The 23022-nt window shown below is 34.2% G+C and overlaps 1 protein-coding gene across 7 annotated transcripts in view; it reads left to right on the forward strand.

Moving 5' to 3' along the window:
* Positions 1 to 23022, forward strand: part of LOC145268270 (EH domain-binding protein 1-like) — a 725308-nt gene that overhangs the window by 109976 nt on the left and 592310 nt on the right. For all 7 annotated transcript variants that reach the window (XM_080123631.1, XM_080123633.1, XM_080123634.1 and 4 more), the window contains exon 3: positions 8788 to 8845. In XM_080123631.1, the coding sequence (XP_079979757.1) occupies positions 8788 to 8845 (58 nt within the window). The remainder of the gene's footprint in view (positions 1 to 8787; positions 8846 to 23022) is intronic.

A 23022-nucleotide genomic window follows, 5' to 3' on the forward strand; every position in this document is an offset into this window, starting at 1 on the left:
AGAATTAGCTTTATAATTATATAACTGCATTAGCTTTAAAATTGTAAAAAAACTGTATAAGCATTAGAATTTGAAAAAGAAACTGTATTTGCTTTAGAATTGTAAAAAAAACTGTATCATCTTTAGAATTTAAAAAAGAAACTGTATTTGCTTTAGAATTGTAAAAACTGTATAAGCATTAGAATTTAAAAAAGAAACTGTATTTGCTTTAGAATTGTAAAAAAACTGTATAAGCATTAGGATTTGAAAAAGAAACTGTATTTGCTTTAGAATTGTAAAAAACTGTATTAGCTTTAGAATTTGAAAAAGAAACTGTATTTGCTTTAGAATTGTAAAAAACTGTATTAGCTTTAGAATTTGAAAAACCTGTATTGCTTTAGAATTTGAAAAAGCTGTATTAGCTTTAAAATTGTAAAAAACTGTATTAGTTTTAAAATTGTAAAAAAAAACTTTATTAGCTTTAGAATTGTAAAAACACTGTATTAGCTTTAGAATTGTAAAAAAAACTGTATTAGCTTTAGAATTGTAAAAAAAAAACTGTATTAGCTTTAGAATTGTAAAAAAACTGTATTAGCTTTAGAATTGTAAAAAAACTTAATTTGCCTTAGAATTGTAACAAAAACTGGATTGGCTTTAGAATTGTAACAAAAACTGGATTGGCTTTAGAATTGTAAAAAAAATGCATTAGCTTTAGAATTGTAAAAAAAAAACTGAATTAAATTTAGAATTGTAAAAAAAACTGAATTAGCTTTAGAATTGTAAAAAAACTGAATTAGCTTTAGAATTGTAAAAAAACTGAATTAGCTTTAGAATTGTAAAAAAAACTGAATTAGCTTTAGAATTGTAAAAAAATAAATAAATAAACTTTAGAATTGTAAAAAAATAAATAAATTAGCTTTAGAATTGTAAAAAAATAAATAAATTAGCTTTAGAATTGTAAAAAAATAAATAAATTAGCTTTAGAATTGTAAAAAAAAAACTAAATTAGCTTTAGAATTGTAAAAAAATAAATAAATTAGCTTTAGAATTGTAAAAAAATAAATAAATTAGCTTTAGAATTGTAAAAAAATAAATAAATTAGCTTTAGAATTGTAAAAAAAAAACTAAATTAGCTTTAGAATTGTAAAAAAAAAACTAAATTAGCTTTAGAATTGTAAAAAAAAAAACTGAATTAGCTTTAGAATTGTAAAAAAATAAATAAATAAACTTTAGAATTGTAAAAAAAATAAATAAATTAGCTTTAGAATTGTAAAAAAATAAATAAATTAGCTTTAGAATTGTAAAAAAAAAACTAAATTAGCTTTAGAATTGTAAAAAAATAAATAAATTAGCTTTAGAATTGTAAAAAAGACTGAATTAGCTTTAGAATTGTAAAAAAAAAACAAACTGAATTAGCTTTAGAATTGCAAAAAAAACAAAAATAGAAGTATGAATTAAATTTTATTAAAGAAATACAAAAATATTCTAAAACTAAAATACATGCTCGATTACAAAAAAGTGTATGAAATATATATGAAAAAAGTGAAAGAAACCTTAGGGAGGGGCCATTAAATTAAAACCCGTTTATGCAGAATCCACGTTCTCTGTGAAGTGCCAAAAAAAAAAAAATGTAGATGACAAAAAAAATGTAGAAGGGAAAATTGGTACAAATTTTTCCGATTCTGATACTCTCAAATATTCTGATTTTCCTGATTCCAATTAATCGTCACAACGCTAATACATAGTGTAGTACGTTATGAAAATATATGTGGCAATTAAGCTACACAGAATATTCTGTGTTTCATTCTCGTGAGAATTTGTCATAATGTATATAGTTTTATTTACTGACTCAATTTTTACATTCCAAAATTTTTGAGATGCGGATTAATTATTTGGATTATTCGGACTACTGTTTTCATCTTGATTGTTATTCGCATCTTTTGGCAGATGCAATTTCTGGCCTTCTTTACATACGTCTTTTTGAACTTGGGAAGCTAAGAATCAAACTCGGAATCTAATATAAAACTTTTGAACTGAGCCTTTTTATTTATTTTACTGAGCTTCACATGAACTTGTGGCACAACAGATAAACGCATTGATTTACCTTTGTGGATTAAATAAAGGGTTCAATTTGAAATTTCATAAAGGTTTCAGAGTTTGACTATTAGTTTGAAAAGATACACATGAAACAAGATGGAAGTACGTCGAAACATGAAAAAAACAAAAAACAACAAAAAAAAAAACAGCCAAGATGATAATATAGTTAAAATAATCTAATCATGTTTTCTAGTCTTATCCTCTGAACATTAAGTTGTTCATCATGTTGATATTCTGTTTCTTGCTGTCTGTTTGTTATTCATCTAAATTATTGTCCTTGGACTCTGGCTTGACATCATTCATGTTTGTTCCTTCCTGTTTATGAAGTAGTAGCCTGACTTGCTTGTTCCTGAAGACTTTCAATTGAATCCGTATGTCTGTTTCCGCTGCTGAAATACTTTTAGCAGTAGGTGATTTTCAATGCAAAACATGTCCATTTGATGGCAATATATATATATATATAATTTATATAATCAGAAAAAACAACACCTTTTATTTAGTAGTACACAATTTTTGTTTTTATTATTTTTTAAGACATGTTATTATATATTTTTTCTTAGTCTGACAGCTGTTTCGAAGGGTAAAAAGACAAACGGTTGTTTTATTTATAATATACCGAATCTTCATTATTTACCGTTCTCTTCGGAGACAATTAAAATCAATTGATTACAGTCAAAAAATTGTTTTTAAAACTCACATGGGGATGGAATTTTTTTTTTTTTTTTTTTTTTTTTTTCTTTTGTTGCCTGGAGATGTCTCTAGTTACTGAAAACTAGAAGACCAAAATATGCTCATGACTGTGTAGCAACAAATTACTGCTTATGTAATAACAAATTGAAAATGTAACTTGCTCTACTTCTGCATCGAGCACTCTTGTATTAACCTCGTTATATTTCACTGGTTACTGCTGGATCTGATTAAGTAATTTAAAAAAAAAAAATAAATTGTAGTGAAATACATTAGTCTATCGTAATAGTACAATAATAATAAGTGAAAGTTTGCTAGTCAGTATCAAAGCTTGATTTTTTAACTTAAATGCTATTCAGGTCCAACTTTTTAAATTCGGTCAGCATTGTTTTATTTTGTATTTGACACATAAAATAAAATAATGCTGACCGAATTTGGAAAGTTGGACCTGAATATATATATATATAAAAAAGAAAGTTTGCTTATTTGTATATAGACAGCAATGAATACTGTATCAGCTGTTTCCTGCTGACTACAACATGTTTTTTTTCAAGTCCAATGTAAACAAGTTCTTGTTGAGTCGTCCCTTTAAATAATCTAATTCTACCCAATTTCTACCACTAATGATCACTACACTGTTGTCTTGGTGTCTATCATACACTCATTAACCACTGGTGCTTAAGTCTTGATAAATGGTGATTCCCTTGTAACAAAACAAACAAAAAAAACATTGCAATGCGTCCATTCAGTCTCAAAAGACAATGGATACCTCGTGTAAGGGTGGCTGCACGTGCAATTATGAGGTAAGAGCTGCGCAATCTCCAACCATACTACTCATGAGTCCAGTGGCAAGGAGAAGTCCAGGACGACTGGAAACAATGCCGAGATAAGCAGAGAGCACATACAGCACCTGAAATTCCCAAATGGTCACCCATTTAGTACTGATCAGGCTCAATGTTGCTTAACTTCAGTGATTTAATGGGAACCGGGATGACAACGTGATTATGCTGCATACTGTTTCTTATTAGCAGTCGTGTTACACCAGACTGATTAATCAAAAAAAAATAAAATAAAATGAATTGTTAGGTAATATGTTATTATATTACCAATAACACAGTACAACAATAACAAATGAAATTTTGCTAGTTAGATGCAAAGGACGACTGGAAACAATGCCGAGATAAGCAGATAGCACATACAACACCTAAAATTCCCAAATGGTCACCCATTTTAGTACTAACCAGGCTCAATCTTACTTAAGTTATCAAACACGAACCGGTATGCCAATGTGATTATGCCATATATAGAAAACCCTTATAGAGATGTCATTAAAATGGACACAGTAATTTGGGGAAACTACAGTACACTTATTCAATATTTGGTAAAAATAAAGTCAATAAGAATGACCCCCCACCCACCCAAATAAAAAAATTGCTAGATTCTGTATTAATAAAATTATGAAACAACTTCACATTACATGCGAGCACGATTTAAGTGTTTATATCATTAAAGTGTATGATGACAGATATTCCTCCCCTTCCTGGATTAGATTTTTATTCAATTGGGGAAAGCAACAAATTCATAACATCCACGTTTAAAGTTACTAACAGAAATGATGCAGATAAACAGCCTCTCCATCTCCTCATTATGTCACACATTTCTTTATCCTCTTACCCTCTCCACATTCGTTCTTCATTCCTAAAGATGGAGAGGGAGGGCAAGTAATTTGAAATAAATGAAACCACATCGCAGCAGAAAATATTTAAAAAGAATAAGTATTTTGAATCTAAACGCCATCAGATGCAAACGTGGAATGACAGAATCCATGGCGGAGAACTTATTAAATTCGCCATGCACCCTAATTAACTCAACTTGGAGATAACTGCATAGGATAAAGTGTCGATCTGCCTATATATATTTATCAATACAGCAGGAAAAAGCAGACACCCCAAGGAACCATGCTTACCATAAATCAAAGAATGAACATGTTACTACGAAAATCAAAGAGCTATTAAAGTTCTGGGAAGCTTAGAATTGGACGATGACTTCTCTTGAATATTCTATTTCCGTGGATCTTTCATCTTATTCGGATTTATGCCTTTTCTAAGAGATAAGTACTCTGCAATTATTAATCCCCCACCTTTTTTTAATCCTGATCCTGTCTCCTCCCATGAATAGCTAAACTAAAATTTTCAGAAATTTGTTTTTGTTTAACTAAATATTATCTAATACAGGAGTCTATGGACAAATTTATATTTAGTTGACCTTTGACAACTAAATATTTTCGTTTAGTAGAAAAATTACTAGCCCACATGATTTTTAGAATATGACATCAAACCCACATGATTTTTAGAATATGACATCAAACCCACATGATTTTTAGAATATGACATCAAACCCACATGATTTTTAGAATATGACATCTAATCCACATGATTTTTAGAATATGACATCAAACCCACATGCTTTTTAGAATATGACATCTAATCCACATGATTTTTAGAATATGACATCAAACCCACATGATTTTTAGAATATGACATCAAACCCACATGATTTTTAGAATATGACATCAAACCCACATGATTTTTAGAATATGACATCTAACCCACATGATTTTTAGAATATGACATCTTCGTTCTGTGACGAGTATGTACATCATAAAATTTTTTTGTATTTTTTAATAAGTGTAATTCTAAATATACCACAAATTTTATGTTGATACTTGAACGTATAAGCATTCTAATTTCTTCAGATGTTTTTTTTAAACAGCCTTCGTTAAAAAAAAAAAAGAGTATATTAAACTTTTATTGTTTATATAATTTAATTTTGTTCATTTCAGAAAAAAATAAGTAGAAAAGATATTTTTCACTCAGTAGTGAGCTTTGGAAGATTGTCAGTGAAAGAAATGCAATCGCTAAAAGTTTTATTATTTGTAGTCGCCACTTTGAAAAATCACTCGCAAATGCGACTGTTTCATTCGCAATGTAGAGCCCTGTTATATAATATAAAGAAAAGGAAAAGAGAAACATTGTTTAACTTGCGGACTTCTTTCCTTCCCTCTGTTTTGTTTTGACTCATTGAGATATTGCATTCTGTTTTGGTTTGTGTTTATTAAATTTCATTGCACAATAAAATAGCTTGTGTGTGTGTATGTATATATATATATATATATATATATATATATATATATAACTGCATATGTATAATCTTGTTGTTATGTCCGGTCATTTCTTCTTGCCTTGTTGAATTGTACTCTGGGTTATTTCATGATGGTACTGATTAACCCTACCAGACCTGAGATACTGCCAGAGTGCCCCCCCCTTTTTGGGGGGAGCTGGTTTCCCCCCACATGAAAAACGACCTTGCTTTTGCGGGGATGCAAATAAATACCATGACCGAAAGCGGGAAGCTTAACCGGCCCCCAGCCAGATTTTAAAGCAACGTTTATTTCTGCGCATACGTGGTGACTCCTATGATTCTAAAGTTAATTACCAACTCATTGAATTCACTATACTCTTTGGCCTAATGGTTAGCGAGGAAGACTAACTCTCTTACGTTTTTTAGTTCGATCCCACCTCTCTCTCTATCTTAAAACAAATTTTTTTTTTTTATTTCGTCCTTGTGCTAATATCCTCCACCTGGGCAACAATTAATTATCAACTCATTGAATTCACTATCCTCTTTGGCCTAATGGTTAGCATGGAAAACTAATTACCCACCTCTCCCTCTCTCTTTTTGTTTTATTTTAACTACATAGGAGCCATTCTTAACATCGCTTTGTCCTTGTGCTAATATCCTCCATCCTGGCAACGCCAGATACTCCCTGCTAGTATAATATAGATATCACTTAGACTACACTCCCAGATCACTCAAAACTTATCATCTATTGATCAATAGATATAAAAACTGACTTACCATAGTGCCCACCAAATTTCAAGTGGCTCGCAATCACAACAATGTATTCATGAAAACTTTCTGATTTCAAAGACATCAGTCCATTTCTTATGTTTTCCCCCAAAATAAAATTTTGCCTATTGCAGCATGTATGTATACACCTCACTAAACCTGCAGCGTTACAGATGTTTACGGCATGGCATATTCCAATTGAAATGTAAAGGGATTCTGTGGTAGGAACCAGATTTATAGTGGTGGGCAACCTGAATGTTACATTTTATGAAGCAATAAATGAGTTATTGAAAAAACAGTTAAACTTTTTTTTTTTTTTTTTTTCGTATGAACATAAAATGTATTTCTGTTAAATAATGATTATTTGCATTAGTCGTCAGAATTTAACGAAAATAGAAAGTGAATCTTGGGTTTATTTTTGGCAGCCACGTAACTCTCGCTTCCCTTATTTTGTCCTTTAGTCCTCACATTCCATGAATGATGTTTCTGACAAAGAAGAAAGAATTGCTGTTTTCTGAGTCAAAATCTATTCCATCTAACATGCATTGTTGGCAAGTTTTTGACTTTGGAGTAGTATATCTTTTTTTTTTTTTTTTGTCTCTTTACATCAAGTGGCTTTTCCCCCACTCTTTATCTGTGCCTAAACCTAAACATAGATTCCATGAACAAAGCTTCTTTCTTAGAACTGCACGCCTGTGGAATTGTCTTCCGTTTTCCTGCTTTCCGGCTGACTACAATATGGTTGTGTTCAAGTCTAAAGTAAATAAGTTATTGATGAGCCGTTCCATATAAGTTATTAAATTTACCAAATTTTCATTACTAATGATTACTATATTGACCAATTTCTACTATACACTCTTTAACCCTTATCCTTGAGTGGCCTCTTGGCCTTGATAATGTGGTGATGCCTTTGAAAAAAAAAAAAAAAAAAAAATGATCTTTAGTTGCAACTTTATATCAAGTGATCATAAACAATTTTCACCTTTATGATACCTTAAGTTAGTTGCTCTAGGTGTTATATACTGATTTATAACTATTAGTATTACACTCCGCCCTGTACCTATACACAGAAGTGTGTCATAATGCGACTCTTCAGAAACACTAAAAAAAAAAAATTAAGGCCATTTTTTCAACATAACTAAATTATACATACTAGTGATGGGACGATTCCAATATTTTTCCCGATTCCGATACAATTACCGATTCTGATTCTTTATAACTACCTAAACATTTAACTATAGAGTTGTTATTTATTCCCAAAAAAAGGTTGAATATGCAGATATTTTTTCTCGAACATAAAACTACACTTGAGGAAAATGATCTATAGATTTTAGTGATTATAGTCTTACTGGTAGTTTAAAAATCAATAAATATTATTTTATCATTACTACCAGCAGTGGGATATATTGCTTTAAACAAAGTCAAATAAGTGAAAAGAATCGTTTTTGGCATTGGAAAATAGGCATAAATTTTTTCAATACCAATACCCCCAAATGTTGTGATTTTTCCGAATCCGATTCCAATTAATCGTCACAATATTAATATATACTCTTTCCTAGCTCTGTTTGTATAAAACATGGTATATAATAACTATTAGGAAACTCATGTTCCTCTTTGGATTTTTGGAACTGTATTTTATGTAGTGTATCAATGTGATTATTTTTTTTTTCTGACATTTCTAGACACAATTTGTGTTCTTTAGAAATATATCCTTGAACTAGACTTTTTAGCCCTGCACAAATTAGCAAAAGTTATAGCCTGTAGGCTTAGAAGTGCTTTATGCCAAATTTCTAGAGTAGTTGTGGTATTGTGGTGACTAATTCCTATTAATCCCTGACTGTGCATAGAATGGGCATTATAATACTTAGTTTGCTGCACCTTATCCTAGTAAAGGTCTGTATAAAATTTCAGCCAGATTGGTTCAGTAGTTTCCAAGAAAAGATGAAATAAACGGACCCTTGAATAATTACATGATGAACAGAGCTAACACATTGATGGTTATTGTTTGCATGCATACACACAACAGCAATACCAAATAGATACTATTGTTAAAGTAACGTTTTTGGAAAAAAATGTTTTCATTTTGTAATTTTTAATTATTTTTTTCTTTTACAGGCAACCAGACAAAGTGTGTGTTGTCTGGACAAGAAGAAGCAGAAAGAAAACAACTCAGGTTGGAAATCATTTTCTTTCTCTTTCTTTCCCCCTTATCTCTATATATAAAAGCGAATATGTATGTATGTATGTATGTATGTACGCTTTTCCTCGATGTCCACAAAAGGCTTCTTTCAGAGAAGCGCTCGCTCGGTTCACAACTTCTTAAAACTTTCATATCATCTATAAATTGCAATATCTCACAGTTAACCACGGAGCTCGCCTGTCTATTTAATTTTATTGACTTTCAAACGTTAATTATTCCACATTTCCCGCATCGGCACGCGTTACATTCGGTTTTCGGTATAAAAAAAAGCGAAACTCGACTCTAATCACTGGCCGAAACCCAGTGGTCTCTAGAGAGCTAAGTAACGTTTGGTCAATATTGACTTCGTCATATCAGACAATAGCTTTCATTTCAAGACGAGACGCTCCTCCTAATAAACAGAGAGCGGGTTTTCAAAAACAAACAAACCGATTTATTGACCTCATTAAAAACTGTCCTGCACAAAATGCTAACTGCTGAATAGCTATCACCGTCACGTCAATCAAAAACACGCACCTGTTTTTTTTTCACACTTCACTATTTTCCAACTGTGCGTCGTGAAGGCTTCGTTTTTTTTTTTTTCATGGGCACCTGTTTTTTTTCACATTTCGGGTTTTTTTCACACACACCTACAAACACCCGGGCAACGTCGGGTAACCCTCGCTAGTCTATAATATAAATCCCAAACGTCTGTGTGTTTGTTTATTTTTTTGTTTGTATACCCACCTAAAACTTTTGACAGATGTGTAGGAACCTGACCAAACTGGTATCATTTTAAACTTCCAACTTTCGGACGACAAATATCGAAAAATTGGCCAAAAACATTAATTCCTTCACCCTCAACTTGGCACTTCTCCACAGGAAGAGGTGGCTTTTTACGCCAATATTTTTAAAAGTTATCTCCTTTTTTTCGATTGGCTAGCCTTAATTTAATCATTCGTCACTTCCAGTTTGGCAATGGACGCAACAACAAAGATGTCACTTTTTTTTCCACATTCTTTTCCGCCTTCACTGTACAGGTTCGAGCCTGCCTGCCTACTACCACTTTGTTTGTTCAACACACACCTCCAAACACCTGGGCACCCAGGTTAGTCTATATATATATAAAAGCGAAAATGTGTGTGTGTATGTATGTACACTTTTTCTGTATGTCCGCAAAAGGCTTTTTTCTAGGGGATGCTCGGGGGTGGGGGTCGCTCATTCTTAAAACTTTTTATATGCCGTCTAAATGATAATATCTATAAGTTAAGAATGTGGGGGGGGGGGTCGCCTGTCTATTTAATTTGCCTGACTTTGAAACGCTAAATATTCCAGATTTTTGGATAGTCCCGCATTGCTTTCACTTTTCAGTATAAAAACAGCAAAACAGGATTCTAATCGGATGTAAACATTAAAAACTGCGGAATAGCGTGATGTTTGACATTTACTTTTTAATCAAGGCTCCGGGTTCAAGCCTACCTGCCACCAAGCTCCCCCCCTATTTTTTCCCCCCATTTTTAAAATCAGTTTTTTATTGTTTTTTTATATTTAAACAGGGTTAAGTTTCCTTTTTGTTCTGCTTTAACCCCCCACCCCCCCAAAAAAACACACACACCTACAAACACCTGGGCAACGCCAGGTACCCCTGCTAGTCTATATATATATAAAAGCGAAAATGTATGTATGTATGTGTGTATGTTTGTATATCTGCTAAAAACTTTCGACAGACACAACAAAAATTCACAAACTCGGTATCATATCGAAGCTCCATCTTTCACCCGAAAAATATCGAAAAATTGGCCAAAAAAAAAAAGTTAATTTTTTCACCCCAAAATCAACAATTTTCTAAGGGGGGGGGGGTAAACAAAAACCGTCCTTGTGACGACGACCGGTTCTACGCATGCGTCAGATGACGTCATGACCTGATTTACTTTAAATAGTTGAAGAACTGACTAAATTTCATGTACGTCGTGTTAGCGCGTTGGGTCATTATCTAAACGTTTTGGGTTCGAATCGTGGTGTGAGATGTTTTTTTTTTTTTTTTTTTTTTACGATTTTTTAAATTTAAATATTGAACCAGTGTTATTTAAGCCATTTTTCACGTAATGTTTGTTTTTCTGGGTTTTTTTTTTTTTTTTTTACTTTGCTTATTCTTAGGTTTTACAAACTATTTTCGAGATATTTTTTGATCGCCGCGTAGCGGGGAAAACAGAAACTGACTTCCAGCGCAAAACTAGGTCAAACATCACGCAACTTGACGTTCTCGCACCTGCTAATTTCGGTTTATAAACGTCAACTTAACACACTTATCAATTCATCTGTTCCCGTGGTCGAGATGGTTAGGTCGCAGGTTTTTTTTTTCCATTTCCTTTCCACCTTTGCGTCAAAGGTTCGGGGTTCAAACCTACCTTTCTACTAAAACTATTTTTTTTCTTTTACACCTCCAAACAACCGGCCAACGTTTTTTTTTTAATTTTTTTAACAGGGTTGTTTTAATCTCCCCCCCCCCCCCAACACACACCTCCAAGCACCCGGGCAACGCCGGGTATCTCTGCTAGTCTATATATAAAAGGCAAAATGTGTGTGTGTTTGTATGCCTCGTAAAAACTTTTGACACACGCAACAGGTCCTCATCAGATTGGTATTGTTTTGAAGCTTAATGTCTTGGATGATAAATATTGAAAAATTGGCCAAAAACATTCATTCCTTTATCCTCAACTGGGCAATTTTGTACAAGGAGGGGTCACTTGTATTGACTATGGTAACATTTATTTGTTGTATAATTGATTTTTTTTTTTTTAATCACTGTGGATTGTAAAACAAACCCCAAATTTTGCTTTGAAAACTTTTTATCTAGAGAAGGTATTGTGAAAAAGCCTTGAAAAGTTCTTGAAAATGGACATTGAAAATCTGTGCAAACCCTGTTGAAATAATCTTTTTTTTTTTATGTGAAAATATCTTAAGCTATTCAAGTCGGTGTGCCAAACTGTTTTATGCTTATTGCAACAACAGACATGCTCTAGCAACAAAGTTCTGAACATTTTCACTTAAAAAGTTGGTCAATTTAATTTGAATTCGTTAAACAATAATGAAGAAATATTTGTTCTCATCAATGCTGTTTGTTTTGGTTCTTCTTAAGTAAAATATGAATAATTGATAGTGTTCTGATTGAGAATAAGGCATTTGCATAGTGATCCAGAATCTGACCCAAGATCGAACTGATATTTTTTGGGGGTTTACAATAAACTTCCACACATTTCTCTAACATTAGGTAAGTTTCCACCTGCATTTTGTTTAGTTTTCAATTTTTGAGTGATTATCGACTCCCTTGATGACCATCTAATGTCAGACATGTTTTTCTTGTTCTAACTTTAAGTCTCTGCGCTACTTGTGTTTCAAACTAAATAATGGGTTTAAAATATGTTAAAACACAAAAGAAATTATCCAGCTAGGTAGAAGAGTGACTTATCTTGCCTTTAGTAACATTAATTTGTTATGCATCTGTTTTTGACCACTTTTTTGTTTTGTTGTCTATACTGCAAAATAATGCTTTTTTGTACAACAATTTGTCTTTGACCTCATAACCTACCTCAGATTCTGATATCACTTCTTCATTGGAGCCAAATCTCTTTCTCTAGAAGATTGTTTTGAAATCTGCAAATAGCCAATAATCGCTGGAGGCCAGATCTGGGGAATAGAGTGGGTATGAAGGCAATTTAAAATATAATGTAGTTTTAGCATTATTTTGATCGACTTGTGACACAGTGCATTGTCGTGGTGAAACAATATTTTTTTCCCCTTCATTTCTGGTTGTTTTTTTTTTAACAATGTCTTCCTTAAAACAACGTAAGGCAAACGAACGATGAAAACAGAAAGACGAACACGTGAAAAATGGCTTAAATAAGCCTGTTTCGATATTAAAATTTAAAAAATCGGTGGGTACCTGGGTGTTTTTGGGTGTGTGGTCGGGGTGGATAAGCGAAGTAAAAAAAAAAAAACCCAGAAAAATGAACGTTACGTGAAAAATCACTTGAATAACACTGGTTCAATATTTAAATTTAAAAAAAAAAAAAACCCACATCTCGCACCACGATTTGAACCCAAAACGTTTAGATAATGAACCAACGCGCTAATCAACTGACCTAACATGATGTACATGAAATTTGTTCAGTTTTTCAACTATTTAAAGTAAATCAGGTCATGACGTCATCTGGCACATGCGTAGAACTGGTCGAGAAGGCCGTTTTTGTTGACCCCCCTCCCTTGTCGAAAATTGTCGATTTCGTGGTGAAAAAATGAACGTTTTTGGCCAATTTTTCAATATTTTTCGTGCGAAGGATGGATCTTCGATATGATACCGAGTTTGTGAATTTTTGTTGTGTCTGTCGAAAATTTTTAGCAGACACACAAACATACACACGTACATACATACATACATACATACATACATTTTCGCTTTTATATATATATAGACTAGCAGGGGTACTCGGCGTTGCCTGGGTATTTGTAGGTGTGTGTGGTGTTAAATAAAAAAGAAACCGGGGGGGGGGAGGATCGAACCTGAAGCCCTGAGGCGAAGTTTGAAAATAAAATCGGCCAGCCAGAATGAGTTAGTGAAAGATGTTTGAAAGTCGTCGAGCGTTACAACAATGACGACGATGACGATGTAAGCAAAGTAAGAAAAGAAAACAACGTTTTAATTAAGCGGGGGGGGGGGGGTAATCAAAACATCAAAAAAAAAAAACACCAAAAAAATCTAAACATCTAAACAGTGTGATATAAATGCGGGAGTGCCTCAGGGGTCTATCCTTGGACCTCTATTGTTCCTAATATTTATTAATGACCTCCCCGACAAAACTGCCTCTGAGATGGGTATATATGCTGATGACACCACACTCTATAACAGGCATGACAGGAAAACAAATGAACACATAACTAAAGAAATGGCAAAAACACTAGAGGATGACCTCCAATCTGTAGTGGAATGGGGACATAAATGGATGGTCACATTCAATGCTGCCAAGACTAAACTGGTTTCCTTCAATAATTACAAGAAACCTTCTCTGCCACCAATAGCAATGGCCAGTGACTCCCTGTCTGAGAGTATATCTTTCAAACTGCTTGGCCTAACGTTCACAGGAAACATGAGTTTGAACAATTATATTGAAAACATTACCAGGGCCGCTGCGAAGAAGGTAGGCTCTCTCTACCGTGCTAGAAAACTGCTGACACCTGAAAGTATCCTGTACCTCTATAAGGCCACCATTCGCCCATGTATGGAGTATTGTCACATTTGGGCTGGTGCATCTGCTGCTAGTCTCTCGCTCCTAGACAAGGTTCAAAAGAGAGTCGCCAATCTGATAGGCCCTGAACTGTCATCTAAGCTTCAGCCTCTGTCCCATCGATGAAACGTTGCATCCCTCTGCCTGTTCTACAAGTATTTTAATGGTGAATGCTCTGACGAACTGCAGACACTTGTGCCCCCACGACGTAGACACCCTCGACAAACCCGACAGGCAGCTAAATCCCACCCCCACACAGTAGAGATCCTTAGATGTAAAAGATCTTTCTACTCCAGTAGTTTCTTCCCCAGAAGCGTTAGACTCTGGAATTCCATTCCAAGTCCCTGCTTCCCTAACTGTACTGACATGCAGAAGTTCAAGTGTAACGTGAACCGACATCTTGCTGCCCAAATCCCAACATAGTGCCCCAGTAGTTGCTGCCCCTGATAGTAGCCCCCTACACCAAAGTGACAATGTGCCTTGTTTGGGGTGAACATGTAATAAAAAAAAAGAAGAGTTAAGAAGACGGTTAAAAAACAAAAAGTGATACCCAAGATAAATAAATACTTATCCAGATTTCAATAGAAGTAGAATAACTTCCAGTTTTTTTTTTTTTTTTTTTTTTTTTTTACATAAGCATCACCACATTATCAAGGCCAGGAGGCCACTCAAGGATAAGGGTTAAAGAGTGTATAGTAGAAATTGGACAATATAGTAATCATTAGTAATGAAAATTTGGTAAATTTGATAACTTATATGGAACGGCTCATCAAGAACTTATTTACGTTAGACTTAAAGACAACCATATTGTAGTCAGCTGGAAAGCAGGAAAACGGAAGACAATTCCACAGGCGTGCAGTTCTAAGAAAGAAGCTCTGTTCATGGAATCTACGTTTAGGTTTAGGCACAGATAAAGAGTGGGGGGAATTATTGATAGTGTTTACAGCTAGACGAGTGTTTCTTGTGAAAGTTTGGCGAAGGGGGACCATAGATTGAAGCTCAGTCGAACACTTTCCATGAAAATAACGATACATCAGAGACAAACTCGTAACAATTCCTTACAGTTTTGTAGTTTCAAGCCAATGTTTGCTGAGAGGGTGGCAATTAATCATGTCATTTGTTAACCTGATAGCTAAGCAGAGATTTGAGTTCTCTACTAATTGGTGGAATTAATTGGTTACTTTCTACCAACTTTGGCTAATTTTCTCTCTGCTGTTTGACTGAAACTTTTCCTTCTATTTCAGCCCATTTTGCCTTCCACTCTTACCAGTTGCATAAATGGCTGTTGCCTGATTTCCTTTCAACTGAAAAAAAAAAAAAAATTATGATAAAAATTAACAGAATAAAAATTCTTGGCCTAATAGATAAAGAATAGTTAAGGTTGCAGATTAAATTCACAATACCACCAGGCTGCTTCCCAACTAACTATGACTTGATCATTTTCAAGTAAACTCATTCTTATTGAATCAGTCTCTTAAATAATCAAAATTAAATTATAAGTTCCACAATTATTGACACATTAACCCCTATCCTTAAGTGATCTCTAGGCCTTGATAAATGGTACCTCCCCCTCCTTGTAAATAAAAAAAGAGAAGAGAAGGTCAAGGAAAACATGGATTGAAGTGATAACAATGAATTTATAGAAAGAGGGATAGATAAAGACCTGGCCAGAGATGAGTTAATTTGGAAGTAAATTTCTAAAAGTTGTCCAATACATTGCATGCATGTAAAATGGACGTTTTTTTTTTGTTTTTTTTTAAATTAAAATTTTTTTTAATTAATTAAATTTTTTAAATTAAATTTTCACCCCAAACAAGGCACAGTGCCACTTTGATGTAGGAGGCTTGGCCTTTTGGTCAAGATCAAAGTGTAGTATCTGTTCTTCAGATGCGGCACTTCCATTTCTCGTTCTCTTTCAGTGGAGGAGAAATCCTTCACGACTGAGACAATTTTTATTTTTGTACCTTTTCTCCACGTTAAAAAACGACCCTAGTGTCTAACTCTGTCCCGTGGGGAGGCATTGTAAATAGGTACTATCAAGGACATGTTAAAGGGATACTATGTAGGGAATTGAGCAACATGTTTTTTTTACATTACACTTGAACTTCTGCATGTCAGTACAGTTTAAACTTAATGTGATGATGACGATGGTGATGACAAGTGAGATATATTTTGCTTGAACTCCAACAAATGTATTAGATGAACAAAACCACAAAAATCTGGAAAATTGATCTCTCGGTTTAACTGGTCTGTATAAATAAACCGGTAGATCTATATATATGTGTGTGTGTGAAAAAATTTAATCAATAAACTCTTAAACTACTGGTCACATAACACTGAAATTAACAGGAAATAGTAATCATATACCAAGGATGGTTTATAATGAGTAAAATCTTTGTTTGGATGGATGAATAACATGTATAGAAATAGGTTGGCAAGTTGAAATGCAAACTGTTCATTTCAATTTTTTTTTTTTTTTTTTTTTACTTGGAAGGCACCATTTATCAAGGCCCGAAGGCTACTTGCATTTGAAGTGTTGCCAAAAGTTGTGATGCTGTTTGCATAAATATCTATGAATGATCTAAGAATGTGATTTGGGAGATCATTGATGAAAATCAGAAAGAGAGTCGGGCCCAGAATGGGACCTTGAGGGATGTCAGTGTTAATACTATGAGTTTCTGATTTCTGCTTATCAATGACTACTCTTGTAAGCCTATCAGAGAGAAAGGATTTAATAATTGAGAATACATTTCTAGCTATTCCATAACTGGTGGTCTTGTGAAGTAGACCTTTATGCCATACTCTATTAAAGGCCTTTGATATGTCAAGAGTTATTGCTCTAGAAATGAAGCAAGAGAAAGAGAGAGATTCACTAATACTGTGTGATATAACTGTTAGTACATCAGCTGTAAATCTCGCAGAATGGAAATCATATTGCATGCCACTGAGCAGGTTATTTTTGCTGAGGTGGTTGACCGTTTCTCTGTTTACTACAGATTCCAGCAACTTACTCATGATGCACAGGAGACTGACTGGTCTGTACTAAGAGGGAGATGACCAGTCTGAAATTTTTAATTATGGGACAGACTGAAGAAGTTTTCGATTTCTCCTTAAGGCAATGTTTAAACAGCTTTGTAAATATGGGAGCTAGTTCTGGTTGAAGCTTTTTGAGCCCTATGACTGAAATGCCATTGGAGCCAGTTGCTTTACTGGAATCAAGATTTTTAATAAGCTTGGTAACTTTACATACAGATATTTGTATGTCGCATAGTTTGTTTTAAGTCACAGGAAGAAATACAGGAGGTAGGCAACCCTGATCGCAAAGAATAGAATTTGCTGCAAAGTTCTTGGCAAAGAGTTCTGCTTTATCAGATACTGACGAAATTACCTCGGGTCCATTGATGATAGTAGGAATAGAGGATATGCGGGTTTGTATTATTGTACACATAGATTCAAAAAAGTTGTCAAAAAACAAATATATAACAAATAAATGTTATCAAAGGCAAGATAAGTTACTTTTCTACCAAACTGGATATATTTATGTGTTTTTATTCATTGTAACATGTTTATTCAGCTCGAAAAACATGCAGTGTTTATCGGTGTATTGGAAAATTCAAAATGGCGCCCAACACTCTCTTTAACATGGTAAGTTTGGGGAAAGGTGTTATAAATAATAAACTAGACAAAATACTATTAACAAATCACCGAATATATGTCAACTTATGTCACAGTAACATATAATGAGCGAATTTCTAACAGTATTTTGTCTAGTTTATTATTTATAACATCTTTTCCTGAACTTACCGTGTTAAAGAGAGTTTCGGCCGCCATTTTGAATTTTCCAATACATCAGTAAACACTGTATGCTTTTCGAGCTGAATAAACATGTTACATTGAATAAAAACACTAAAAAAACATATCCAGTTAGGTAGAAAAGTAACTTATCTTGCCGTTGATAACATTTATTTGTTATATATTTGTTTTTTGACAACTTTTTCGAATCTATGTGTACAGTAATACAAACCCGCATATGCTTCTGTTCAGGACCCTCTTTGTTATTTGCCAAAACTGGTGGGAACCAAGCTGCTGCTCAGCTACTTTAAACTTGACATACTGAGCATATGAATCTTTTACATTCTTTATTACTCTTTTGTAATGTTTGCTGACAGTCCTAAAAGTGGCTTTAGTTTCACAACATCTATTATGTTGGAAATAGTGATTTCTGTGTGCCATGGGAACGGTACATTCTGGGATGTACCATGGCTGGCTGTTGGGCTTTTGTTGGAATTTCTTAAAGAGTATGAAGCGGTGTATACCAACATTAATTTACCAACATATTTCTTTTATTTTTGCGCATGCACAAATTCATTTATAGCATTACATGTTCTAATTTTAAATCTTTTATAACTATCTGTTGGTAGCTTAAACAGAAGGGAACATGGCTGAAGTGCTAAATGTTTTGGTTTCAATTCTAGCTGATGGCACCCAAGTCATTTTTTTAAAATTAATACTATATATTAAATACTATATAATATTCAATAGAGACATAACTTTCTAATAATAAATGTAAAATCTGCATGAATTAAATATATTTAAGTGTATTTTACAACCGGGCAGGGCCAGGTTTCCCTCACTAGTATATGTATAAATCTGATTTTTACAAAACATATAAAATTTATCTTTTTTCAAAAACGCTTTCACTCAAACATGTTGACTCCATCTTTGTGATTGATTTTATCTCCATAGTGACTGGACTAACACCCACATAACTTCGAGGATGAGAGTTCATATAGAAACGTTTTAATTTGAATAAAATAAAATACGCATCAAGTGTGCTTGAAAGCCAAATCACAACGTAATATTAGGAAAAATAAACAAATATTTTACTTGTTTGAAATTTATCACAAATATATTTCAGAGGTATACTCCATCTTCAGTGTGTTGTGTTGTTTCTTTTTTTTCTTTTCTTCTTCCTTGCCATGTTGTAATTTTGGAGAAAGAAGTCTGTTTGTAAAGAGCCACGTATTGTTTCTAGCGGTTTTATTTTGAAATGTTTGGACTGTGCATAGGCAACGCGAGAATAACGCCATACTTCTTTCTCCAAAATTACAACATGGCAAGGAAGAAGAAAAGAAAAAAAAAGAAACAAAACAACACACTGAAGATGGAGTATACCTCTGAAATATATTTGTGATAAATTTCAAACAAGTCAAATATTTGTTTTATTTTTCCTAATATTATGTTGTATTTGGCTTTCAAGCGCACTTGATACGTATTTTATTTTACTCACATAATTAATTTAAATGATATTTCACTAATGAAATGTTTTCTTAAGTACAAGGTGCCTTAAAGAAGTTTCCAGATTTTTTCCGTATGGGCACTTTTATTGATAGTAAACTCATGAAACTCGAGTCCCTTTCAAAATAATCTCCTTCAGCTTCAATGGCTTTGTTGTACGGTTTCAGCAACTTCTGTCAAAGTCCTCTTGTGTGAGCATGTCAATGACTCTTATTGCAGCCTCTTTCATCTTGTCTCATGACAACAGCCTCTAAGGTTTTCCTTGAGTTTAGAGAATAACCAAAAGTCACAGGGAGCAAGGTCTGGACTATAGGGAGGGTGAGGAACTGTCTTGATGCTCATCTTGGTCAAATAGTTTGTGACAAGGATGGAGCACCCTTGGGAGAAACTTTGCGCAAATCTTCCGCATCTTCAGTTCGTCACAAATAATTGCATGTACAGTTTCCACACTGACATCAAACTGTGCACTTATTATCTCAATAGACACACGACGGTCCTTATCCATGAAATTCTTTATTTGGCCAATCAACTCTGGTGTTCTGACTTCCTTACTCCTCCCACATTTCATCATCCCTCACAGATACCTTACCTTCACTGAAGCATTCCATACGTTTCTGTAGCATTTTTTCCAAGTTTAAAGCAAAATTTATTGCATATCGTTCTTCTAAAGTGTCTTCACATCCAGATTGCATTTTTAAAATTCATCAGTTGTGACAATCAGGCTTTAGTAGGGTGTATTCTAAATCCTGCCGTAGCTGTTTATTTGAACCTGAAATCATTAAATTAGTCTGTCATTTCGTAAGATGTATAGTAATGACATACTGAATTTTCAGGAGTCTACAACAATTTTAAATGCTTGTATAAAAAAGTCTGGAAACTTATTGTAGGCACCTCGTATATTTTATTCTCTACAAAAGTGACTTTTATAACTTTTTTATTTCTGCCAATTACTTATTCAAGTAAATAATCTATACACCACTTCCCAAACTTTCACAAAAAACACGACTAGCTATAACCACTATCAACAATTTTCCCCACTCTCTATCTGTGCCTAAATCTAAATGCAGATTCCATGAATAAAATTCTTTCCTAAAACTGCTCTTCTAGAACTCTGTTCTGCTGGCTTGCTTTCTGGCTTATTACAACACTAGCCTAGGTGCCCGGCGTTGCCTGGATGTTTGGAGGTATGTGTTGAGCAAAAAAGAGAAATTTGTAGTAGGCAGGCAGGCTCAAACCTGTGACACAAAGGTGGAAAAGAAAGTGAAGGTGTGTGTAAGGGTGTTGGTTGAGCAAAACAAAAAATAAAAATAGTAGGAAGCAGGCTCGAACCTGTAATCCACCAGAGGAAAAAGTGACCCCCCCCCCCGAACAAACGGTCTTATTGATGCGCCTACCATGGTTGTTATGTCACAGGCAGTCGAAATAGCGCCTTTTATCCGACGTCGTTAACGCGAAATTTAAATGACTTGCAAAAAATATCAGCAAAAAAAATGACCCCTCCTTGTAAAAAACTGCCCAGTTGGGAGTGAAGGAATTAATGTTTTTGGACAATTTTTCAATATTTGTCGTCCGAAGGGTCGAACTTCAAAAGGATACCAATCTCATGAAAATCTGTTGCCGCTGTCAAAAGTTTTAGGCAGACATACAAACATACATACATACATTTAAACAGACAGGTGACATTTATATAATAGACTAGTGTGGGTGCCTGGCATTACCCGGGTGTTTGGAGGTGTGTGTTGAGCAAAATAAGTTGTAGTAGGCAGGCAGGCTCGAACCCGTGACACAAAAGTTGGAAAATAAAATGGAGATGTGTGTAAGGGTATTGGTTGAGCAAAAAAAAAGAAAAAGGTGTTAGTAGGCAGGCAGGCTTGAACCCGTGATGCGAAGGCGGAAAAGAAAGTGAAAGAAAACCTGAGATCTTACCGCTACACTATGACGAGATAGGAAATGAGAAGAGTTCCAACTTAGAAATGACAATCAAAAAGTTGACTTGCAGAAACGAATAGTTAAGTGAATGAGTTCATGCAGGCGGAGAAATGAATGTCTGGCTGTAGGCCAGTTAAGCTTCTCGCTTTCTGCCATTTTATTTATTTGTTTCCCCATGATGTTGGGGAAAACAAGCTACCCCCTAAAAGGGGGGACTTTGGCAGTGTTCAAATGAATAGCAATTGTCTGATATGAAGGGTTTCCACACATTGATCAAAGCTAATTGTCTTTCTGGCTGTTGTGGCCGAGAAGGCTGGCGAATTAGTTCACTTTGATTCGTTTTGTTTTATTTATTTGAAAAAGACAAACAAACATGCAAAAGGACGAAATAGAGGGATTTTTTTAAAAGTCGATAAAAATGAATGTAGAGATGACGTTCGTTTTCGGATCCGAGATATTATAATCTAGAAAGTATAAGGAAACTTATAAATAAACGTAACCTTGTTGAGACCCCCCCCTTCCTCCACGAAAAAAGCCTTTCGTGGACATACAAAAACGTGCGCGAATGTTTTGCCTTTTATATATATAGACTAGCCTGCATGCCCTGCTCGGATGTTTGAAGGTGTGTGGTGAGAAAAAACACAAAAAAAAAAAAAATGGTAGTAGGCAGGCAGGCTCGAACCTGTATTGCGAAGCAAGCAAAGAATTTAAAAAAAAAAAACCCTGACATCTTTGCTGTTGTATCCATTGCCAAACCAGAAATGATGTAGCTTTAAATTAAGGCTAGACAATTGAAAAGAGGGGGGGATTACTTTCGAAAAAATTTGGTGAAAAAAGCGACCCCTTCCTGTAGAAAATTGCTAATTTGAGAGTGAAGGAATTAATGCAACCTCGTCCAGACCCCCCCCCCCACGCACACAGGAAAAAGCCTTTCTTGGACATACAAAAACGCACACTGCCTTTTATATTTATACTAGCGAGGGGTACCTGGCGTTGCCTGGGTGTTTGTAGGTGTGTGTGAAAAAAAACAGGTGGCCGTGAAAAAAAAAAAAAAGCCTTTACGACGCACAGTTGGAAAATAGTAAAGTGTGAAAAAAAAAAACAGGTGCGCGTTTTTGATTGACGTGACGGCGATAGGTATTCAGCAGTTAGCATTTTGTGCGGGACAGTTTTTAATGAGGTGAATAAATCGGTTTGTTTGTTTTTAAAAACCCGCTCCCTCGTCTCGAAATGAAAGCTACTGTCTGATATGACGAAGTCGACATTGACCAAATGTTAGTTAGCTCTCTAGAGACCACTGGCTCTGGGCCTGTGATTAGAGTCGAGTTTCGCTTTTTTTTATACCGAAAACCAAGTGTAACACGTGCCGATGTGGGAAATGTTGAATAATTAACATTTGAAAGTCAATAAAATTAAATAGACAGGTGAGCTCCGTGGTTAACTGCGAGATATTACAATTTATAGATAATATAAAAAGTTTTAAGAAGTTGTGAACCGAGCGAGCGCTTCTCTGAAAGAAGCCTTTTGTGGACATCGAGGAAAAGCGTACATACATACATACATACATACATACATACATTATATATATATACACATATATACATACATACACATATATAGATGGTAGTTTTCAAGTCCAATATAATCAAATTCTTACATATT

The sequence above is a fragment of the Euprymna scolopes genome, chromosome 43 (assembly GCF_053919585.1).
Source record: "Euprymna scolopes isolate OS-2025 chromosome 43, ASM5391958v1, whole genome shotgun sequence".
NCBI lineage: Eukaryota > Metazoa > Mollusca > Cephalopoda > Sepiida > Sepiolidae > Euprymna > Euprymna scolopes.